The sequence below is a fragment of the Emydura macquarii genome, unplaced genomic scaffold (assembly GCF_026122565.2).
Source record: "Emydura macquarii macquarii isolate MOO-44397 ecotype Brisbane River unplaced genomic scaffold, CSIRO-AGI_Emac_v2 contig_1348, whole genome shotgun sequence".
Lineage (NCBI taxonomy): Eukaryota > Metazoa > Chordata > Testudines > Chelidae > Emydura > Emydura macquarii.
The window spans coordinates 5,971,212-5,991,907 of record NW_027131485.1 but is presented as its reverse complement, the minus strand read 5'-3'; the positions used below and the strand labels follow the sequence as shown (position 1 = coordinate 5,991,907).

Genomic DNA, 20,696 nt, shown 5'->3' with positions numbered 1-20,696 from the left:
CAGGAAGAATCCTGGGCATTTACCTTTGGAAAAAAGTATTTGATTTGAAGGATTTCTATTTCTACAGCACAATGAAAAGCAACAGCAATGTCCTACTTCATTCCATATACCTTGTGTATCATAAAAAATGCCAAGAGGTCTTCCAAAGAGTTAATAACCATCTTGCGTAGCTGTAATGACATGAGATTTGCAACTGAAGCAAAATACTCTTCAATTTGCTTAGGGGAGTCATAGTCACTTTGGGGTGCCAAATGAAGCCACATCTCCTTCTGATCAATAAAGAGGGATGCACAAGTTGGGATCCACCTACAATAAAACACAAAGCACAGAACATTTAAAACCCTATAGACTTAACCCACTGTATGTAATGAAACCTGTACTAAGCAGTCACCCAAGGGACCAGACTCAGCTGTGGTCTTTAACTAAAGGTCAAACAAAGTTGGACCAAAAACCTTGAAGATATTGATTGTTTGAGTTGGGGGATGCCTATAGTTTATAGCGCTGGCTTCCATGTATAAGGATAGCGTTTAGTCTATCAACACAAAACCAAATAATTAAAGTTTGGTCTAGCAGGACAATTTTCAGTGTGATACAGTTTTCAACACACTCAGCTAGATTTTTATAAATATTATATTACTTTTAGAGTATCCAAAACTAAACTTAATTTAAACTCATAAAACCATGATGACAAACTCATGGCATTCAAGTGTGAAATGGCTCCTGACACCAATTCCACTGGCCTATGCATGGAGCCTCAGAGGAGGTGTGGGAGCTGATATTGGTGTCTATGACATACCCCATAGGATGTGGGAAGATATGCTTTTTTGCGTGGTTGCAGTAGAATAGGAATAGAGGAGGCAGTCTGAAAGAGAAATGAACAGGGAGGTAAAGAATGAAAGAGATGGAAAAAAGGGGAAGGAAGACAGATAGAATGGGAAGAGATGTGGGAAAGAGAAGACAGGATAAGGCTCTGCAGCTGAATTTGCACCTGTGTTTGACAACAAATATGAAGTCTCAGGTCCCTCTATTTCCTCCCCTTGGGTCCCAATTCAGATTCAAGGGGGCTGCACATGTAATTAAAGTTAAGCACCCGCTCAAACACTGTGCTGAATTTGGAGCTATACCAATGCTGAACTTGGTGGTTCTGTGGGTGGGTCAGGGTCATCCAAGTTTAACAGCTGTTTTTAAAAAGCTGCCCAGACCCTCTATACATTTTTAATAATTTTACATGAATTTTAAAACCTCAAACACTGGAGGCTCTAGGACTTGATACTCCACAAGTCCTTGAGCCTGAGCTGCCCAATATTTTTCTGTAAAACTTATGAAATGGACAGGGCTCAAGCAGGATTTGCAGAGAACTGAAAACAGATATAAGCAGTTTTCAAAGAAAGATATTTCTATTCTATTCCAAGCCAGCTCTCCATTCATACGCCTCTGTGAGCAGAATAAAATCAAACAGCCTTTCTTACCTTCAGTCCAAGCCCTCCTGGTATCAAAGGCTTCACATAGGGGAGGCCAAATAGCTCACACTAATGCTACCAGTTTCAGAAAAAAAGCTCTGGAGCTCAGAGGGGACCCCTGAGGATCCCAGGGCCTCCAAGATTTATTTGCTTCAATTCATTCTGAATGAATTGAAGCAAATAAGATTATCAGCCTGCTTAAAAAAAACACATACACACACATTCCTGGCTGCAAAGCTCTAGGAGAGATTGACGCAGCCAAGAAATCCTGTGAAGATGCTCCATGTTCCTAAAGTTTGGAAACCTTTATCAGTTAGATAGCTTCCTTTCTCTTGGTCAGTTTGTGAAAGCTTATAGTACTACAGGTTTAAAACATAGCAGGCATGGTAAGAGAACCTTGCCTCACTATCAATGCAACCTGCCTGAAAGATAAAATACCTTGGCTCTGCCTCAGCCAGATGCCACAGGACTTAGGGCCTAATCCAAAATGCACTGAAGCCCACGGGAGGTATTCCACTGATGACATGGGCTTTGGATCAGGCCTTTAGGGACCGACTGTGCATTGAAGTCAATGGGAAATAAGACATTCACTGATTCATTTCAGTAAGACCAACACTGGGCCCTTAGGTAGCAACTGGGGATCATTATCCTGCAACTAAATTCTGTATCACTGATATTATGTATGAAATCTAGCCCTCTGAAGCTAATGGGGCTTGGATTTCAACTGTCTTTTAAAAATTAAATATTTTGTAAATTATGCTCTAATAACAGCATGAGTAGTAAATAATATTGACTACACAATTTAGTCTATCAAGTTTAGCTTAGAATGATCAACTAAAACAGCAACAGTTTGTAAATACTGCTAATATCAAAACTGATATCAATATGATAATGTACAAGGATTTATTTAGGATTTTGAGGTCAATTTTTAAAATTTGGCCCAGTTGCAAGTGTGTGCGCACACCTTTTGCATAGGTAAAAACCTAATAAATTGTGCACCAAACTATGTTTCTGTGCATTCAGCTAGTGATAATAATATATTATTTATTATTAGTAGTAAAATAATAATAATAATATAATGGGCCACATAATGCAGTCCTTACTCTAGCAAAATTACCATAGCTTTCCTTGGGTGTTTCATTTTTTTTTTAAATCACAAATTTGCTTGCATGAAGACAGAAGGATATGGACTAGTGATAATATTAGCACTTATATAATTGCACATGCAAACACTGAGTTTTATAGGCACAAATGGGGATGCACATTTTTGTGGGTTCCCTTTTGTGTGTAATTTGCAGTTACCTGTACAAATCTACTCCAAGAATATTCTATTCATCTAATATTCTTATATACAGTACTGACTTGTTCTGAAGAATGTCATGCGCTTCCATACAATGTCTTCGAACTAAATCTTCAAATTCACTGGGCAGCAATGGCAGGTCACCTGACAGCATTTCTTTTGTACGAACAAACCTTAGGTCACTAAACCTATGGAAAGTAAACATAACATAGATGGCTGTGATGAATTTAATTTAAAGTAAAATTACTGGGATACAATCAGGAGGCTCTTGTAAGAAGTTAAAAATATGAATACTCTTTTTCACTGATGCAACTTCTTTCTTTCCTAAGTTCCCCTACAAGTTTCTGATGCACTTTTGCTATCAACAAACTTTCCGGGCAGTGTGAATTTAATTTTGTATTTGCCTTTTTCATATCACAATAACTTTTTCCTAAAATGATTTGGTTCATTTCTGCCCATTGGTCAAATTCATTATCCCACTCAGTCAAAGATGAACACACAGAGTGACAGAGTTTCTTCTCTTCCTGCACGCTAACAAAAATAGATATAAGTGTCTGTTTTGGCTACACAGTGGGAAGAAAAAGTCAAAATCTGGTCAGCTTTTGCACACTAAGGTTTAGTGCCCAACATAAGACACATCCCAGTTTGCAACATTCTGTAAGTAAGTCACAACTCAACAGGTTAGATTCCTGACCACAAACTGCAAATGTTACTTCAGTACAAATAACAAAGTTGCAATAGCATAAGAATCTGATTAAACCCCACAAGGGGGTCTATGATTTTCAAAAGTGGCAAGTGATTTTGCATCTCCAACCTGAGACACCTTACACTTTGCCCACTCTTTGCAAATAAGGTCCCTTTCAAGTGTCAAATTGGGAACCCAAAAATTGAAGCACCCAATATTACTAGTCATTTTTTAAAATCCCGACTGGGAGTTCTAAATTAAGGATGGAGTGTTCTACCACAGCGGCTGATCTTTCCCTGTCACTTACGAGTATGTCTGCACTGGAGCTGGAAGGCATAATTTCCAGCTCAAGCAGACATACCCATGTCTCTGATCAAGCTAACACACTAAAAAGAGGAGTGTAGCTGCAGCAACCCCAGCAGCAGTAAGGAGTGACCACCCAACCATGTACCTAGGGTCTCAAATGGCATCTTATTATGAGAAAAAGCAAAGCCCTGATTCAATAAGTTTCTTTCTTTTAATGTAATATCTTGTATCCAGATAAGACAGCAGTGCAAGAACTAAAAAAATCATTCAAATAAATCATGGTACGAAGAATTAATCTAACCAATATACAGTAAACAAGACATCTTACTCAGTAAACCAGAGATGTTGCAACATAACCATCATGGGATTCACTGTGAACAGATGGCTTTCATTCCAGCTTTTCATTTCTTGGTAAACACTATGCCACGGGACTGGTGCACGAATCACTCTCTGAGGAAAAGAGCATGGGATATTTCCAATAAAGAGTCTCTCTCTCTCAGCTGGATCCATCAAGATGTAATCAACTATAGCAAATCATAAAAATCATTGTAAGACTGAATGCATTGCTGAAAACCACACATATTCATTACTGCACACTGCCAGACAAAACTTGCCATTACACAATATAACTCTTACATATCTTTAAATTTAAATTAACATGACACAGTAATAAAATTTTATCTGAGGCCATTACTAACTATGTCAGCAGACTAAGACAAGAGGGGTGGCTCTGTGGCTAAAGCATTATATCTGGAACTCAGATGGTCTGGGTTCTGATCTTAGCTCTTCCACAGGCTACATGTACGTCCAAGTGACTTAATCACTCTGTGCCTCGGTTCCTGATCTATAAAATGGGGATAGTAATACTTCCCTCCTTACAGGGAGGTTGTGAGGCTACTTTCATTAATGTTTGTGATATTACTGCAAGGGCGACCATATAAGATAACTAGATAGAAAAGGTTAATCTAAGGGGCTGACTGTGAGTTGCTGAATATCTGTGATGTCAGTGGGACTTAAAAGCAGTGCTTGAGTTCTGCCAAGAGGCTGTTCTGGCACTTTTGGGGACAGCCAGAACAACGTCTTATGGAACTTCTGGTACTTGCATTTCAGCACTTCTTAAGTGCAGCACTCACCAGTCTCCATGGGGTTGGAGAGGAAGTGCCACCCAGTCCCGCTCTGCCCCCATCTCTGCTCCAGCCCTGCCCCCTGGTTATGGCCCCGGGCCCCGCTCCTAGCCAAGTCCCCTGCTTGGGTCTCACTCCTCACCATGTCCCGTGCCTGGGACCTGCTCCTGGCCCCAGCCCAGGGTCCTGGCTCCTGGCTCCATTTGCAGCCCCAGGCCCACAGCTGCAGCTCCAGCCCCCACTCCGGCTCCAGCTGCAGCTCAGCCCCTGGCTCACCACCCTGCTCATGGTTGTCTTTGGCCCCTCTCCCAGCCCCATCTCCTGATTGCGGCTCCTGTGGACCAGGTAAAGGGGGGAGGCATGACCCCAAAGGTTTGGGGACCACTGCACTAGCATATCATAAGAGCAGCTGTTCTAATCACTTTCTTCCATTCCCTTCCACAGCTGCTTCCATCAAGTCAACCTCTAGCTCTTTTCCTGATTGGGCTACTTCACAGCTCTTGATCTCTGCCCCTGTGAGAGGCTTTGAGACACTAGCTACAACAGACACTAGCTACGTCCTCATCAACTTATTTTTCACTAGCAGTCAGATTAATTGTTCTTGGCCAGAACTTCCCTTTTGGTCCAGCCTGAAACAGAATTCTGCTAAACAACAATCCTGACTGGACACTGGTCGCTTCAAACACTCCTGCAGGTTCACTGAAGTGGTGGGTATGCATGATGACCTAAATTCACCACAACTTTGTTCTGGGCTACCACAGGGGAGCAGTTCCTCTCTGTCCCAATATAGGCATGGTAGAGGCACCACTAAGGCATCAAGAGGGTCCAAACTTCCTCCTACCCACATCCAGCAAGGATAGATGAATATTGTCCAGAAACATGTTCTATTAACATCTCAAGAGTTCCTGTGATGCCCTCAGATTAAATCAACGCCCAATACAGCAACCCTAGAAATACTGGTCACCACAACAAAAGTCCACCTAGTATGCATAGACCACAAGTTCAGCAGGAGCTGGGTTTCTCCTGTTTGCTGTGGCTGATAATTAGTAGTCACCAATTTAACTCTTGAAATACAAATTTTCTTTCCTTTCAGCACCAGGTGTTCACCATGGATCAGATTTATTTCAGATCCTGAGTCCAACAGCATTGTGATTTTCCAGCCAGTGATGACTCCAGGCACATAGTAACAGATATCTGGGCAGCTCTTCAGATGGGCCATTCTAATAGTTGCTGGCACTACTGCATCACCAACTTCTTGTTTCCCTTCTTGTGGTTTCCTTCTGTGTAGGCAATTCCATCTCCAGTGGCCTTTGCTTTCACAATGCCTGCAAATGTCATCTGACCTGAGACCCACATGGGAAACAGTCTGTCTCTTCTGACCCATAGGATACGTGTGAATGGCTTGCACTTTGGCCTCCTCCAATTTTTTAGCCATTTAGCTAGCAGTCATTTCTTGACATGCTGCATCTAGTATAAAGGTGTCACCCTGAGGCTGGGAATTAACAGCTGATACCTTTAAGGAAACACCAATTTCTTCTTCCAGATTTCAAACGCTGTATATAATCTGGTCCATGGGTTTATCCAGCATGTTATCCTCTTTCACAGGCAGGTTATGAAATTTCCCTGTTAAACCATTTATAAACTGATTTTTCACATAGGATTCTCTCATGGCTTGTCCCTCTCTGCATTGCCAAGTCCAGATGTGGTGCAGTAGGTTCTGCTTCACTTGAGCCATTTCCCAAATGCAGGGAAAGTCCTATTGAACAGTCTCCTTAATGCACACGTAACTATGCCAGGGTTCCCCTTCCAGCCTGGTCCTGACTTGCCATTCCTTTCTGTATTTCAAAAGGGCCAATCTTCCTTTACAGTGCTTGTATAACGGATTGCGTGATTGTTTGCAAGATCCACGATCCACACTGGGTAGCCGCCAAAGTGTTGTACTATCACCACCATTCAAAAATCACCATGCTGCTTTCTCCTCAGTCCATTCATTCACAGACAGCAACATCTCAAAGTCCGTCAAGTGCTCACAGATTCCAGTCTCCTCTGCATGATCAGTAAATTTCTTCTCAGGCAAAAGTGCTTTTGAAGCCACTGCCACCAGCTGTAATGCTCGCTTATGGAATCGCAGAGATGTACTGGGACACTGCAAGCACCAACTCCAGTCACACAGACAGGACTGAACTTTGTGCTAACCTCACCCCTTCCGCCCGGATCAGATCAACAACATTATAACATACACAACAACATCACTGAGATACAGTACCATCTGCTGGTTGAGATGGAGTCTACACAATAATCATTATAGATCACTGAATCCTCCTCCAATCTAGTGTCAAAGTCTGATTCTCACATCAATTTTAGGCCTCAGTGGAGTTACTTCTGAGGTTAAGTCTACAGTTAAATGGTTACAATGGCACAGCTGCTGTGCTGAAACTGCGCTGCTGTCACACTTCAGTGTAGACTCTCACTACAGCCACAGGAGTGATTCTCCTGCCACTGTGAATCCACCTCTTGAAGAGGCAGTACTAGCTAGATCGACAGAACAACTGGGTTAGGTCTGCTGAACTACTGTTGCTCAATGGTGTGGATTTTTCACAACTCTGAATACCGTAGCTGAGTCAACTTAACTTTTTAGTTTAGACCTGGCCTGATTTACAACCTGGAAAATGTACAACTAGGTTCAAAAGCCTTCAGGCTAGAGCTTAATACTCCCAGTTCCCCTGAACAGGGAGCAGTTTTGTGCATTCTATAATTCAAATACTTTCTTTCAACTTCCCATACTGCAGCCCTTGACATCCATGTCTGAGGCTCTGGTAAATTAAGGTGATTAAGTTGCCCCATTTCCCCTTTTTAAATGGATTTTCTCCCTTGAAAGGGATCTTGCAATTACTAGGTGCTCCACACTGGGGAACACCCATCTTGCCAATATCCCAAACTGCTGAGTCATTCCTGCTGCGTTTTATGCAAACCAGTCATGCTGCTCACAGGCATGCGCAGCACATTTCATTAGGGTGTGCACCCAGGGAATTTTCATGATATTTTCAGGGGTGTCAATTTCAGCCACTGCCACAAAATCTGGCAGCTCCTTCAATTTCTGTGGCTGCTTGTCAGTTTCACATTTCAATTTTCCACCAGCAAGCAGCAGCTTGTCAATTTCACTTTACAATTTTCCTGCCCACCCCTTGCGCACGCTTATGATGCTGCTCATGCTGCTTGATTGATTGGTTTGTAGAGGCTTTTCCTTGAGGGAGCACAGAAGGGGATAAGTACTTATTTTGATTTCTCTAAGTTCTAATTGCACATAACAATCTGATTCTGATTGCTACACAGATACTAGCTTCTTCCCTGCAAGCCCCTAATAGCTCATAAGAAGGTGTGTGTGCATACCTCATAGAAGATATGTTAGCCCTGGCACACCACTAGCACTTCTTTGCCAGAACTACATCTGTGATGGTGAAGCAAATGCTTTACTGACAGTTTCCTTCCCAGAACTGTTTGAAGGGAGTAAGCAATTGGTTCAGTACCTTTAGGATTACTGAAAGAGTGTGAGGCCTTATTAACAAGGGAGATTTTTCCAGTTATACTGGTTTAATTATATCGGTATAACTCCATAAGCGGATTCTCTTATTCTAGAATAAGACTGACTTTTTTTGGTTTAGCTTTAATCAACACCAAAGCCACATAAGCTAAACCAGAAAAAGGCACTCTTATTCCTGAATAAAATTGTTCACTCCAGGAATTATACTGCTATAACTATAGTGGTTTAAAGTTGTATTGGTATGATATTCTCCTGTGACAAGCCCTTAAACTGGCACATGCCGGCTATCACAGAGATAAGAAAAGAAACATAAGTAAATATGGTACTTCAGTGACATATATAGCTGAAAGATGAGAAGATCTCTGTCCTGGAGAACTTATTCAAACAACACAACAATTAACGTGAGCAAAACATAGAAAGTAAGGAAAGCCCTGGTGGAAATTCCAATTGACTATTTTGAATTGATCCCCACTCAGCAGCTATGTTTTGGAAAAGAGCAACAGGTCTATTGGCTCCTGGGGCTACCAACAAAAGACCAACTGGAAAATTATAATGAGTCTACTGGGAAAAAAAAGAATGGAAGAGAAAGCTACTTTTGTGAAGTCATTGTTGTTTTATTAGGATCATTTCCCTCACACTCAGTCTCCTGGAACTGGACATTAGTGAATTTCAATACTTCTGATCTTCTGTATTGACTCTTTCATTTTCCTATTCTATTTGTTGAACGTGCCCAAATCTAAAAGCACCTTAACCCCATAATTATTTCCTATTTCAGTTCCATGTGTTCCATTCTCATTAATCCTGTAATGATTTAAATGAAAACTTTTAACTCGTGACATATATCGATCCAGGTGTAACAGCAATGGAGTTCAGTAAAGCTGTGGAAGAGATGAATTTGTCTCATTGAATTATATTGTAAGGTTATGTAGAACTATGCTTTCTTAATTTGATTTGAGCCTGCATTAGGAATGGGAAACTACATGTGAAGGATGAGCCCAGAGACTACTTGGCTACCAAATTTGGAGATGACTCTATGCTAACTGAAGTCTTATAGTGCTTAGTAAATAAGAGTACTTGATGAAACTGGAATTACATGGTCACTGATTGTAGCTTCATGAAAATCTAGAGTGATTCCACTGACTTCAAAGGAGTAACCCATGTGGACCTGAGAGAAGAATGAGATTCTTTTTTTTTTTGGACTGCAAAATCACTGCATTTGCCAAAACTACAGAGACGTTTGCCCTCTTACCAATATTTTTCATGAGGCTGATGTGATAGTCATCTTCAATCTCTTCTGTTAAACTATGAAGCAATTTCTCCAGATTTGAGTTGGTAAGAAAATGATTTGGAATTTGCTTTAAAATCATGTTCCTCACTTCTTTATCCTGGGGTGCCAGCATTTCTTTCCGTATTCCATTATGTATGTAATAACAATATCTCTGTAAAAACAAAAATATCCTTATTGTATTGACTGTTACGACAACTATGGTGCAATACTTTTCAGGTTTGTTTGTTTTTCAATCTCCTCAACCCTTTTCACAGGTGTAGAGCACTTGGAATATCATGTGCCTTGGCAATTTCAAACTATAATTTCTTTTAAATGAGTACAAATTTCTGATGTAATTTTTTAAAGTAGTTTCATCTTCTTAGATGCATTGTCCTTGGCTGGACCAACTAAAATTTAGTAAAATGCTGAAGTACAAGCCAACAACATGAGATTAAGAATTTGGTTAGATGTGTTTAGATGCAACCCATTGGCATGAAGAACACAGACTGAGAAGTGGGAAAGTATTCAAAGAAAAAGGAAACAGATGGAAAGGAAATGGAGGCAGATTAGGAATGAAGAAAGATTTAAATGTGGTTTATTGTATTTAGTTTTTATTCATGCTTTCTCTGGCACATGGAAATGTTCTTCTTTTTCCAGTTTATGCCAAATTTAAGTGGGCATAATAGTACATATTGATACTCCTGATTAGGATTATCATCACTTTTCTTAATTTAAAAAAGTGAAGTCAATACCTCTATGTCATTTTCCGAAGGCGACTCTTCTTGTTTATGTATCTCCTCCTCGTGATGGAGCATGACAACAAACTGTTCTTCTGGAGTCAATGGTTGGGTGTCTGAATAATATGTGATGCCTAATTCCGGGCTCTGCCTATCTGAATATAATGAATCTGAATCTACACTGCACAGCTGGGTTGGTGTGGTCCTGAAACAAAAGGGCACCAGTTTAGTAAGCTTACAGCCAGAGATGCATTCTCGTAACATTCTGGCCACATTCATGCCCTGTTTTTCAGTGGCACTCTGCTGATGATGAACATTGCCTATTCTACAGTACTTCAACTATTCATGAAGATGCAATAAAGCCATACAACGTACACCAAACTGCTACATTGGCAATAATATACAATGCTGCCTTATTCTATATCATTTTAATATGAAGAGTGGCCAGAATATTATAGATATGGACAATGTATTTTACAATACGTATATACACAATCCCCAAGTTTGAAATAGTCCAAATTCAGTAACCTTCTCTGCATATTGCAAAAGATATCCGTTATCAGGGCTTTTGGAAAGGGCTGCCTGATCTTCTGCTGAACTGATCATTTTAAATTGCATTGTTAGTGTGTGCTAGGTTAGAGTTTTGATTGGCATCTTTTTAGTTATTTTTAAATCAAAATAAACAAAATATAAAAATATGTACAGGTAATTATAGCAACAAAAGGGAGCACTGTTTTTATAGGCAAACTGGTAGCACCATCTATTACTGAGGTTGACTGACATTTTACACCATAAGATCTATTTTCAGTTGCTTAATTTTGCCAAACTTTAGCCGTTTCAGTTGAAATTTTCCAAACCAGGTCTCTACCTCAGGTTGAATATCTATGGAAAATTATAGTCAAAACAGTTCAGCCATTTCAAAGAATGAGGCTAGAGAAAAATATGTGTTTTACCCATGTTACAATCTGGCAACCTTTTCTTTGAACAGCTCTAGTGCTCCCATGCGTTGGAGCAGGGACTTGAAATGTGGTACAGGGTGGCCTTTGGAAAAATCACAGTTTGCATATTGTCAGTAGATTTCTTAGACTTTAGAAGATAAATTCCCTGAAGATTCCATCCACCCTTGGCATGCTCCACAGTCTGAGGCTGAGTAGTAGAACTTTCCCTGCAATTGCAGCTCCGGGCTCCTGACAGCCATGATGGGTCCGGGCACCTGAACTGAGAACAGGAAGCCTACCTCTCTTGTTCTCTCAATGACCCCTCGACTCCTCCCTCCTCCCACACACTTGCTGGCACATAGGCAGCATGAGAAAGGAAGCTGCCTTTACTGAATGCAGAGGGAAGACCTGTGGGAGGGAGGGGGAGACAGAAGGTGGAGGGAGTAGACTGGGGACAAGGATTCTGGGTGAGGAAGACTGAAACTGGGATTGGAGACTGGCAGCGGGGGAGTGGAGAGGAAAATTGGAACTGGATGGGCAAGGAGACTGGGACAAGGAGCCAGGGGGGTGGATACTGAGACTGGATGAGGAGTCCAGCCCAGGGAAGCAGATTGTGATTGGGAGCCAAAGAGGACAGAGAACATGAGGAAAGGGAAGCCTACTGGAAGCCAGGTGTGGGAAACAGAGAGATCAGAGGAGGAGTCAGGGGAAGGTGAGAACAGGTAATGTCTGGGCAAGGAAATGAATTGGGAGGAAAAAACATTTTTAGTACTTTCCTCACTATATAAAAGTACTGTACGTCTGAAAAACTGATAGTGTAGTTACAGCATATTTCTAGTTGTCTTGTGACTACTCCCTGGGAATATATCTATCTGTGAACACCCCAGGGAAGTGATTCATTACTACAATTCATTAAATGTGCCGTTTTATACACTAGAGGGGTGAAATTCACCCCCTGCAGAGGACCAGCAAAAAGTGCTGCATGAGCTTTCTGCTGGCCTTCTCTGCTCAGGCAGGAATTTCATGCTTGTTACAAACAGATTTTATAAAGGACATAAAATTGTATTGGAACTACATCCAAACCAAGAGAAAAATTAAAACACCAGGATACCAAAAGTATTTCAAACTGCAGACCTCTAACTCTGAGACTGATTTCAACACTCCATGTCTTTATGATCAACTATGGTACATTACCTATCAGAATCACATTTACTTCTTTGTCTAAGTTTGAGCCTCTTCTCAGAAGGTGCAAATTCTTTTGAAGCTATAAGTATCAGTCAAGAAAACCATTTATAAGAAGGTTATTTCAAATTATTGCAAAGCAAAGATACATGAATGAACTACAACAGGCAGTGAAATAACAGAAAAATACAATCTGCAAATAAGAGGGCTATGGTCCTGATTCAGCAAGGTACTTAAACACATGCTGAAGTACCTTGCTGAACTGAGGTTCTTAACCTTAAGCATGTGCTAAATTCCATTAATGTTAATGTTCAAGTGTTTTCCTTAGTAGCAACGCTTTCCTGAAATAGGACATATATTTCTAACTTTTACATACAGATTGTGCAATAAAATACCTAAAGGTAGTGTGATAAAATACGGAGTTCTACCAATTTCACTATATCTGACTAGCCTGTGAACAAGAAGCTGTTACGATAGGTTTTTCAGACATACAAATAATCAATCGCCATATAACGCCTTTTCTCCAAGGAAACAGACCCTGACTGTGACTGCATCTCATTTCACATACCTTTATTCATTTGAGATGCACATGAGTCCAAGGGAACAGGTGAAGAAACAATGGTAAGAGGCTTAGTGAACCAAAACAAAGCCTACTTAAGTAGTGTGCATAGAACAAAGTGGACATTGAAAGTTTTTTTCTCAAATTCCCAATCATCTATCAAGATGAAAAGAAAGGAAGCAAAGGCCTGGATGAGCAGAAAACACCTTTAGACAAATACAGTAAGTGACGGGAGTATATAATCACTAGAAGTTAGCATACTACATTATAGCAATCTCTGACCGATAGTAGTGGTTTATGATGAGATGCTAGAATCCTTGGAAGTTCACAAATGAAAAAGTAGATTTTAAATTGGTATGACCTTCTATTTACATACCATAGAAGGCTCTTCACTAGGAAGCAGAGCCTAGGTGAATGGAAGGATTCTGCTGATCCTGTACACTGGGAAAGAATCATTCTACTGCTTTATACTGACTATGACTGTCCAGAAAATAAGAATTCTGGTCTGTGAAAAATTGAGGTTTTGAAATTTGGTTTTGATCCACACTGAAATGAAAACAAGACATTCAGAATTTGTTTGTGATAAAACATGAGACCCTCTCCTCCCCAAATAACCAACAGTCTGGTGATTAGGGCACTCACTTGGAATATAGAGGTTCAAGTCCCAGGCTCAACCTAGGTCTCTCATATCCCAGATGAGTGTCCTAACCACTGGGCTATTGGCTAACCTGGGATGGGTCTCTCGCTCTTTTCTCCCACTCCCACTCTGGAATTCCTTCCTAAATCTAAGAAAGCTTGGCAGTGAAAATTTAATTGAAACTTTTCCACAAAAAGTTTCAGTTTTGACAAAACAGCATTTCCTGACAGAAACAACTTCATCAAAAATTTCCTGACCAGCTTTAATACTGACCCCCAAGGTGATAATGCTTATTGAGCCTATGACAGGGTGAAGTGCATGGGATGATGCTCTTTACAGGTAAGTAATTAGGAATGATATCCCAAAAACAGTCAGGACTGCTCACTTATAAAGTTCAGAAATTAACCATCTGCCCCATAAAAGTATCAGCTAGCTGTGTGAGCTAAATCTCTAGCCATTTTATATCCAAACTTCACCCAAGAAAGGTTAATAGGAGAGAATGGTCAGGGATTACAGCAAATGCAGATTTATACTGCTAATTAAATGTGCAGAGATAAACAGAACCATTAGATAACGTGCTAATATATACAAGTATGGATACGTGGTGAAACTGCCCTCTGCTTTGCTGAACCCAGTGTTGCTCTCGCCATTGCAGGGGAAACCATTTTATGCAGATCTTTCAGTTTTAGATCACTTGCAGTAAGCGTGTAGTTATTAGCTATGGAATCACTCGGGCTTCGGTAATAACGCTGTTCTTTAAATGGAACCGCCAAAGTCCATGACATTCTTTGCATCAAAGGAGGATAATAGCTGTTCTTAAGGACAAGCTGAAATAAAAACACAGTAATATTAAGTCATTGGGCTATCTAAGAAGTGTCTTTCTGTAGCTAGCACAGGAAACAATAAGTGCTATTTCTACGCCTGAAGTCAGCCTAAACTCTTGGATCTACCACATCACAAACACCAGTTCACATTTGGCACTGATTTTAAAAAATCTGCATGTTTATATAAGGCTCATGAAAACTGCAGATTGACAGGCCGGAAGAATGAAGTGAGAGATGAGTGGCAGCCCAGGCAGCAGCATGACAAGCTTCCCCACATTGCCCTGCTAGTGAGCCTCAAAGTTTCACTGAAAAACTCCAAACTTATGTCATGCAGGCCACTGAACAGCCATCAACTTTTAGTAACTACTGTCCTGAGCTTTAGTACCATCAGCCTAAAGGTGAAAGTGGGTGAACAACCCACTGAACCATTTGGCCCCTCCTTTAAAACAGTCTGAGTCAATTGTATCCTGATGCAACTTCAGTGGACTTAGTGAAACTATTTTGCTTTTGATTTTTTACAACATGGTAAAGATCATATGCAATACACAAATGAGCAATAAACTAAAAACAAATATTTATTTTTAAAGACAACATTTATATCAGAAAAGGGTTATGATTAAAGCTAGTCAAATTTTTTTGATGGAATAGTTTTCCATTTGAAAACGCATGTGTTAAAATCAAAATGTTTTGCAGGAATATGCAAAATTTCAATGAAAATTTTGGTGGAAACATATTGAAACTATTCAAAATGGAGAATTTTGTTTCAACTTCATCATTCTATTTCATTCCAACTTTATTGTTTTGTTGCAACTTTTAATTTTTTTAATTGAACTATTTTATTGTAATATTTGTATATAATATTTATTTATAATAAAATGTAGTATTTATGTTATCTATCATATTTAATATTATATAATAATATTTTGGCATTAACAAAAATGTTTCAAGAAGGTTCTTTTGAGGTGTCTGAATAAAAATATTTCAGAATTTCCATTCTACAAAATATTTTGAGATTTTGACTTGATGTCCTGAATCAGGATGAAAACAAATTTTGAATTATAGCAATTTCCCATGAAAGAATAAAAACATTTTCAGACCAGCACTAGTTATGATATTTATCCTCTGGAATCATATAACTGGTAAAAGTTATATATATATTCTAACAATGCTAATTTAGAATGAACAGCTCATTTGTCATATGACTGTATGTGGTAATATTCTTCAAAAATGAATGGTGTTCTTAACATATTTCAGTCATAATTGGAACTTCACTCACTGAATAATTTGAAAATGTGTCTAAAATGCAGATTGTTGTGGGAAAAAAAATTTAGGGCTGTCTGCAGCTTAAAAAGGCCTCTACAGTTTGTGCCCCCTAGAAGAACTGACTATTGGCCTTCTGAGCTACTGTATCAGACACAAAAGCTGTGCTTTACTTAGAGGAGGAAATATTCCCTTGGTTGGCAGCCATAAAATGCCACATGACATTAGATATTGTGGAGCTGTATCTAGATGCCTCCTTCGGAGGAACAGAATCTGTCAATTCACACAGCCTGACTAGTATATATGGCAAACAAGTCAATCTGGCTCATGTGAATGACAGTTGGGGGATGCTGCTTTTTCTACCATCACATCTTCTTGATCCTGTGTCACTCTTGGAGCCTGATCCTGCACACTTACATATGAATAACTATACACATCTTCAATGGGCCCTTATTATAAATGTATCAACAAATTATTTAATTCTCTTTAATCATACCCCATCTCCATTTCATTTCATTTCATTTCATTTCTTCTCTTTTCATCCCTACATTTTTGTAACTTGGAATTTTTCCTCTACCTCCCAACTTCTCTGTTCTATCAAGCCCTCTTCTAGCAGTGATATAAAGATATCTGCTCTGCTAATCAGCTGAGAGAAGAAGAAATGTTTGTAGCACTTATGCCCAGCAATGGCTAAATGCCTGCATTGGTTAATGATATGTATTCATTTCTCATCTTTCTCTTTCCTTATTAATAATAGATTCATAATAGATTTCCTCTTGCTGTTCATTCCATGTTCTCTCAGACAAATTGATGTCTATTGATTGTTCCTTCTGTTAAACTTATGTCCTGGAGCCCCCAACTTTAATGGGACCACTGTAAATAAAGGCAGTGGCATGGGATCAGGTAATAGATTCCTTACAGAAATATTCTTATACCCAGAGAGAGGAAATGCACATGCCTATACACTACAGCATGAATGTTCTTCAGCTCATAATTTCTGTAGATCCCATTTTAAATGCATATTCCACTGTCTTCTCACATTTCATCCTGCTTAACCTTTCCTTGCCTAATACAATAATGCAACGAAAACATAGCTATCTGCATTTGTCATCTCTCTTTGCATGACATTACTAGCATCAAGTTTTTAATAATTTAAAATAGATTTTAATAGGTTTTTGACATCCTGCCTTCCATCCCCTCATTTCTCTTTCCATTCCCTCGGGATCTCCAATTAAATGGATCTGCTCAGCTGGTCATCACCATATAACCTCCGGAAAGGCAGAGTATTAAGACATGAAGTAACTTCCTTCCATTTGTATTACTGATACAGCTTTTTTTTGTTCCCCAGTCTATCATGAACTTTAGCCTATATGATAATGATATTATTGGCCAATTTAAAATATTGGTAATAAAACCAGATTACAATTCCTGCTGTGGGTTTTTCTTATGATCGATGTGGTTAATCTTATCAGTAAAGATACAGGCATTCAGACTGCTGTTAAAGTGCAATCATACTCCCTACAGTCACTTTTGAACATTCATAGGCTCTATTCTATTCAGTTTCTCATACTTCACCCATCACCACGGTATCTGAGAGCTTTCCAGAAGGGCTTTAAGTAATATAACTCGTATGGGTAACTAGGCTCTTGTATAATTATATAATAATTGAGGTGGGGGCGAGTTAGATAAATTAAAAATCATTTAAAATATTGGGTTTATATGGAAAGGTGCTAAGCAGTCTCAACACTCGCTGTAGTCAATAAGAGTTGTACATGCTCAGCATCTGTTCGCATCAGGCCCTTTCTTTTAAATTTGTTATTTTTTCCACTCGATGGAGCATCTTCCTGGCCTCAGGACAGATCCCTTGCTAATGATGACATAAGGGATGTGTTGAGGCAGGAAGTGGGACAGGAGGGAACTGCTACTACTGAGGAAGATCATTGAGAACCATAAGTTAAATAGACTAGACCATCAAATATATGTCACAACAGTTACGTGATACTGAAAGTTCATCTTAGGATCAGTTCTTGTGCCTACCCCTGTGTCTTACGAGATCATTTGAAACATCCCCATGATGTTTGAAAGACAATTTTCTTTGCTGATCTGAGCACTCACATATACTAAGCAAATGACTTTTGCTGAGCCCTTTGCTGAACCCAGGTACTTACAGATTTCACTCTATTTCTCTATTATTTTTAGGGTGTTTCTGCAATTATTCTTCCATTTGAAATGGGTCCAAAAATGTCACATTATCCTCTTTTGTATTCTACTTAGTTGTAGGTACCATCTTCCCAATGCAAGGCATTCTTGGTGAATTGATGCACAAACATTTAAAGCTTTGCCAAATGAGTAGCCATACTCCTATTTTTGGGCGATCCACTCTGTCAGCTCTTTCTTCCCTTCCAGCATGCATTGCCTCATCCACCACCAACCCTCTCACACCACACCTTAAAATATTAGTTTGGGGCAGGATGCAGCCCTCCAACCCCATTTTAATTTACATTCACTCAGCCAGGCTGTTTGCAAAAATAAGTCAACTGTTTTAAAAGAAAAAGAAATTATTACATTTGTTTCCCTTGCCATGAGCTGAAAAAGATGGATATATTTAAGACCGGATTTGAGGGGAAATAGTGCTGGACCATGAGCTTGCAAATCAGGTTTCAGATGGATGCAAAATGTAATGTTCACGTCATAACAGAAACAATGGCAACACCTTTGAAACAGGAATCGTGCTACTATCGTATTTAAAAATCTTTTACCTCATCATCTGCTTAAAACCTGAAAATATCCAATGCCTGCAGGCATTCCAATAGCTATATTTAAAATTTTATATTGGGGAAGAGGACACATACCTGATACAGTTCTGAGGGTTCTGTCGTGGTTGCAGCTGGCAGAGGTGGTAACTCTGGTATCCCTTTGGAATGACTCATGTTATACACAGAATCATTTTGGGACTAGAGAGAATAAAAATGTGTTTTACAAAAAGATTTTGAATTGTACTGCTTGACAAAGGATTTTATTGATGAAGGACAGGACCATTTGATTTTCCTATAAGAATGGTATGTTGCAACTGTTCTAACATTAAAGAAAACTGATATTCGTAATCAGAGCAAAACTGGTTTTCTGGCAGCACTGTACATCTTTGAGTCCTCTTCAGAGACCTAGGAGAAATGTGTCTATCGCAAAGAAAACTCTGATTTTTGAGGCATTTTTCAATCTTGGATAAGAATGCTGGAGCAAAAGCTGATGTTTCAAAATTTAGGTTTCATAAAAAAACCCCATCCAAGTGCTCATATTAGAAAAAAAAAATTAAAGTATTTATCAGAGTCTGCCTCAAGGTACAGATGACTCATCAAGCTGACAAAGTTAGGTGTAGCCAATAGGGAGGGGTGTTGCCAGCATGATATTCAACCTCCATTGACTCCCCTAACCTTATGCATTAGCTATCCATATTGCAACTGGGTGAACTGCAAGCAGCTTTTCACGGCAAGATCAAGCAAGACTCAAACCCACACCCTCCAGAAGTCTGGTAAAGCAGCTTAACCATTCAGCCACCAAACCTGTTTGGGTTTAAATATTTGCTCTAGCAGGTTGGAACAAACTAAATATTGCAGCATTGTGACAATGAATGTATACCAGAAAGTGAAATTGACTAATCATTGTCCAACCTGACTGAAATGAAAAAGTAAATATGGGACTTTTATTGGGTAAAGGAAATTAGAGTTAAAAAATTATTTCAATGTCAATACAGGGAATCAAGAATGTTACAGCTCCAAAGGAAGCGGTGCTGCCAGGATGGAGGACAGGAAACAGAGCAGAGGGGTAGGCTCCTCTCATGTGCACTAAAACCCACAGGATTTTGATGTAGGTGTCAGAACATCTACCAAGTCTCAGAACCATGCCCTCAAGGGGCTGACATGCTGAGATAGCTTTCTGGGGTTCCATGTGAAGTTTTCTTAGTACATTTTCCCCTCCTATAATTTCTTCTTTGCATGTAAGGGTCCAGGAGTTGCCCAAGGAATAATCTCCCAATTACATAAAATGACACTAGCAGCAAAGAATGGTGGAGTGTGTATACAGGGCAGCAGAGTGGCATCGGCAGAAATATGCATGCCTTAAATTGCAATACCTCATGACTAATTTGTGTATTGAAGAATAAGATGCATTGTTGTTTGGCATGCTATGATTTGTGCTGTTTGCATTTCAAAAGAACTGTAAATTCTTTGGAAATTCTAGATGTGACACTTTCCAGCCAAACTATGTTAATAACAAATTCCAAATGTAAAGGAAAAATCCCACCCTAACTCACCAAAGATGAAGCAGGATGAGTGGAGAGCAGAGCTCCCATTGCCATGCAGAGTATTCAGGAGCCATGTAGCCAGCAGGGCAAGATGGCTAAAGGGAACCTGTAAACATGCTCAACAATGCTTCTTACCGTTGCTCCAAAAAGTAATAACGTGCAGTTCCCCTCCATGCTCCCCATCCCATACACAGAGGGTGAAATCCTGGCTCTACTAAAGTCAAGAGAAAAACTCCCATTGACTTCAATAGTGCCAAGATTTCACCCACAAATATATATATATATATATATAAACACAAGTAACATTCCATATGGAGATATGAAGCACATTAAACGATCACAGAAAGCTATAGTACCATACTGCAACAATTGTTTGGATTCTTTCAAGTCTATATCCCTTAAAAGAGCCATAAAACCCAACTACAGTTGATAGTTATACCAGATAGTTATACCAGAAACATGTAACGTTCAAGTGCACTAGCATTTGAAGGCCAGTGCATTAAATCACCATCAAAAGGACACGTATTATCTGTTGTAATCACACTTCCAGAATGTATTATCATTTCTATAGGATGT

At 39.5% G+C, this 20,696-nt stretch overlaps 1 protein-coding gene across 1 annotated transcript in view; it reads right to left on the bottom strand.

The window, feature by feature from the left end:
• DNAH3 (dynein axonemal heavy chain 3) overlaps window positions 1-20,294 on the bottom strand; it is a 90,086-nt gene extending 69,792 nt beyond the window's left edge. The window contains exons 1-9 of the mRNA XM_067551460.1: window positions 20,256-20,294; window positions 18,673-18,774; window positions 14,338-14,563; window positions 12,553-12,622; window positions 10,436-10,625; window positions 9,666-9,855; window positions 4,080-4,275; window positions 2,823-2,948; window positions 111-306 (exon numbers count right to left, since the gene is read on the bottom strand). Coding sequence (XP_067407561.1) covers window positions 111-306; window positions 2,823-2,948; window positions 4,080-4,275; window positions 9,666-9,855; window positions 10,436-10,625; window positions 12,553-12,622; window positions 14,338-14,563; window positions 18,673-18,774; window positions 20,256-20,294 — 1,335 coding nt within the window. The remainder of the gene's footprint in view (window positions 1-110; window positions 307-2,822; window positions 2,949-4,079; window positions 4,276-9,665; window positions 9,856-10,435; window positions 10,626-12,552; window positions 12,623-14,337; window positions 14,564-18,672; window positions 18,775-20,255) is intronic.
• Window positions 20,295-20,696: the final 402 nt, after the last annotated feature.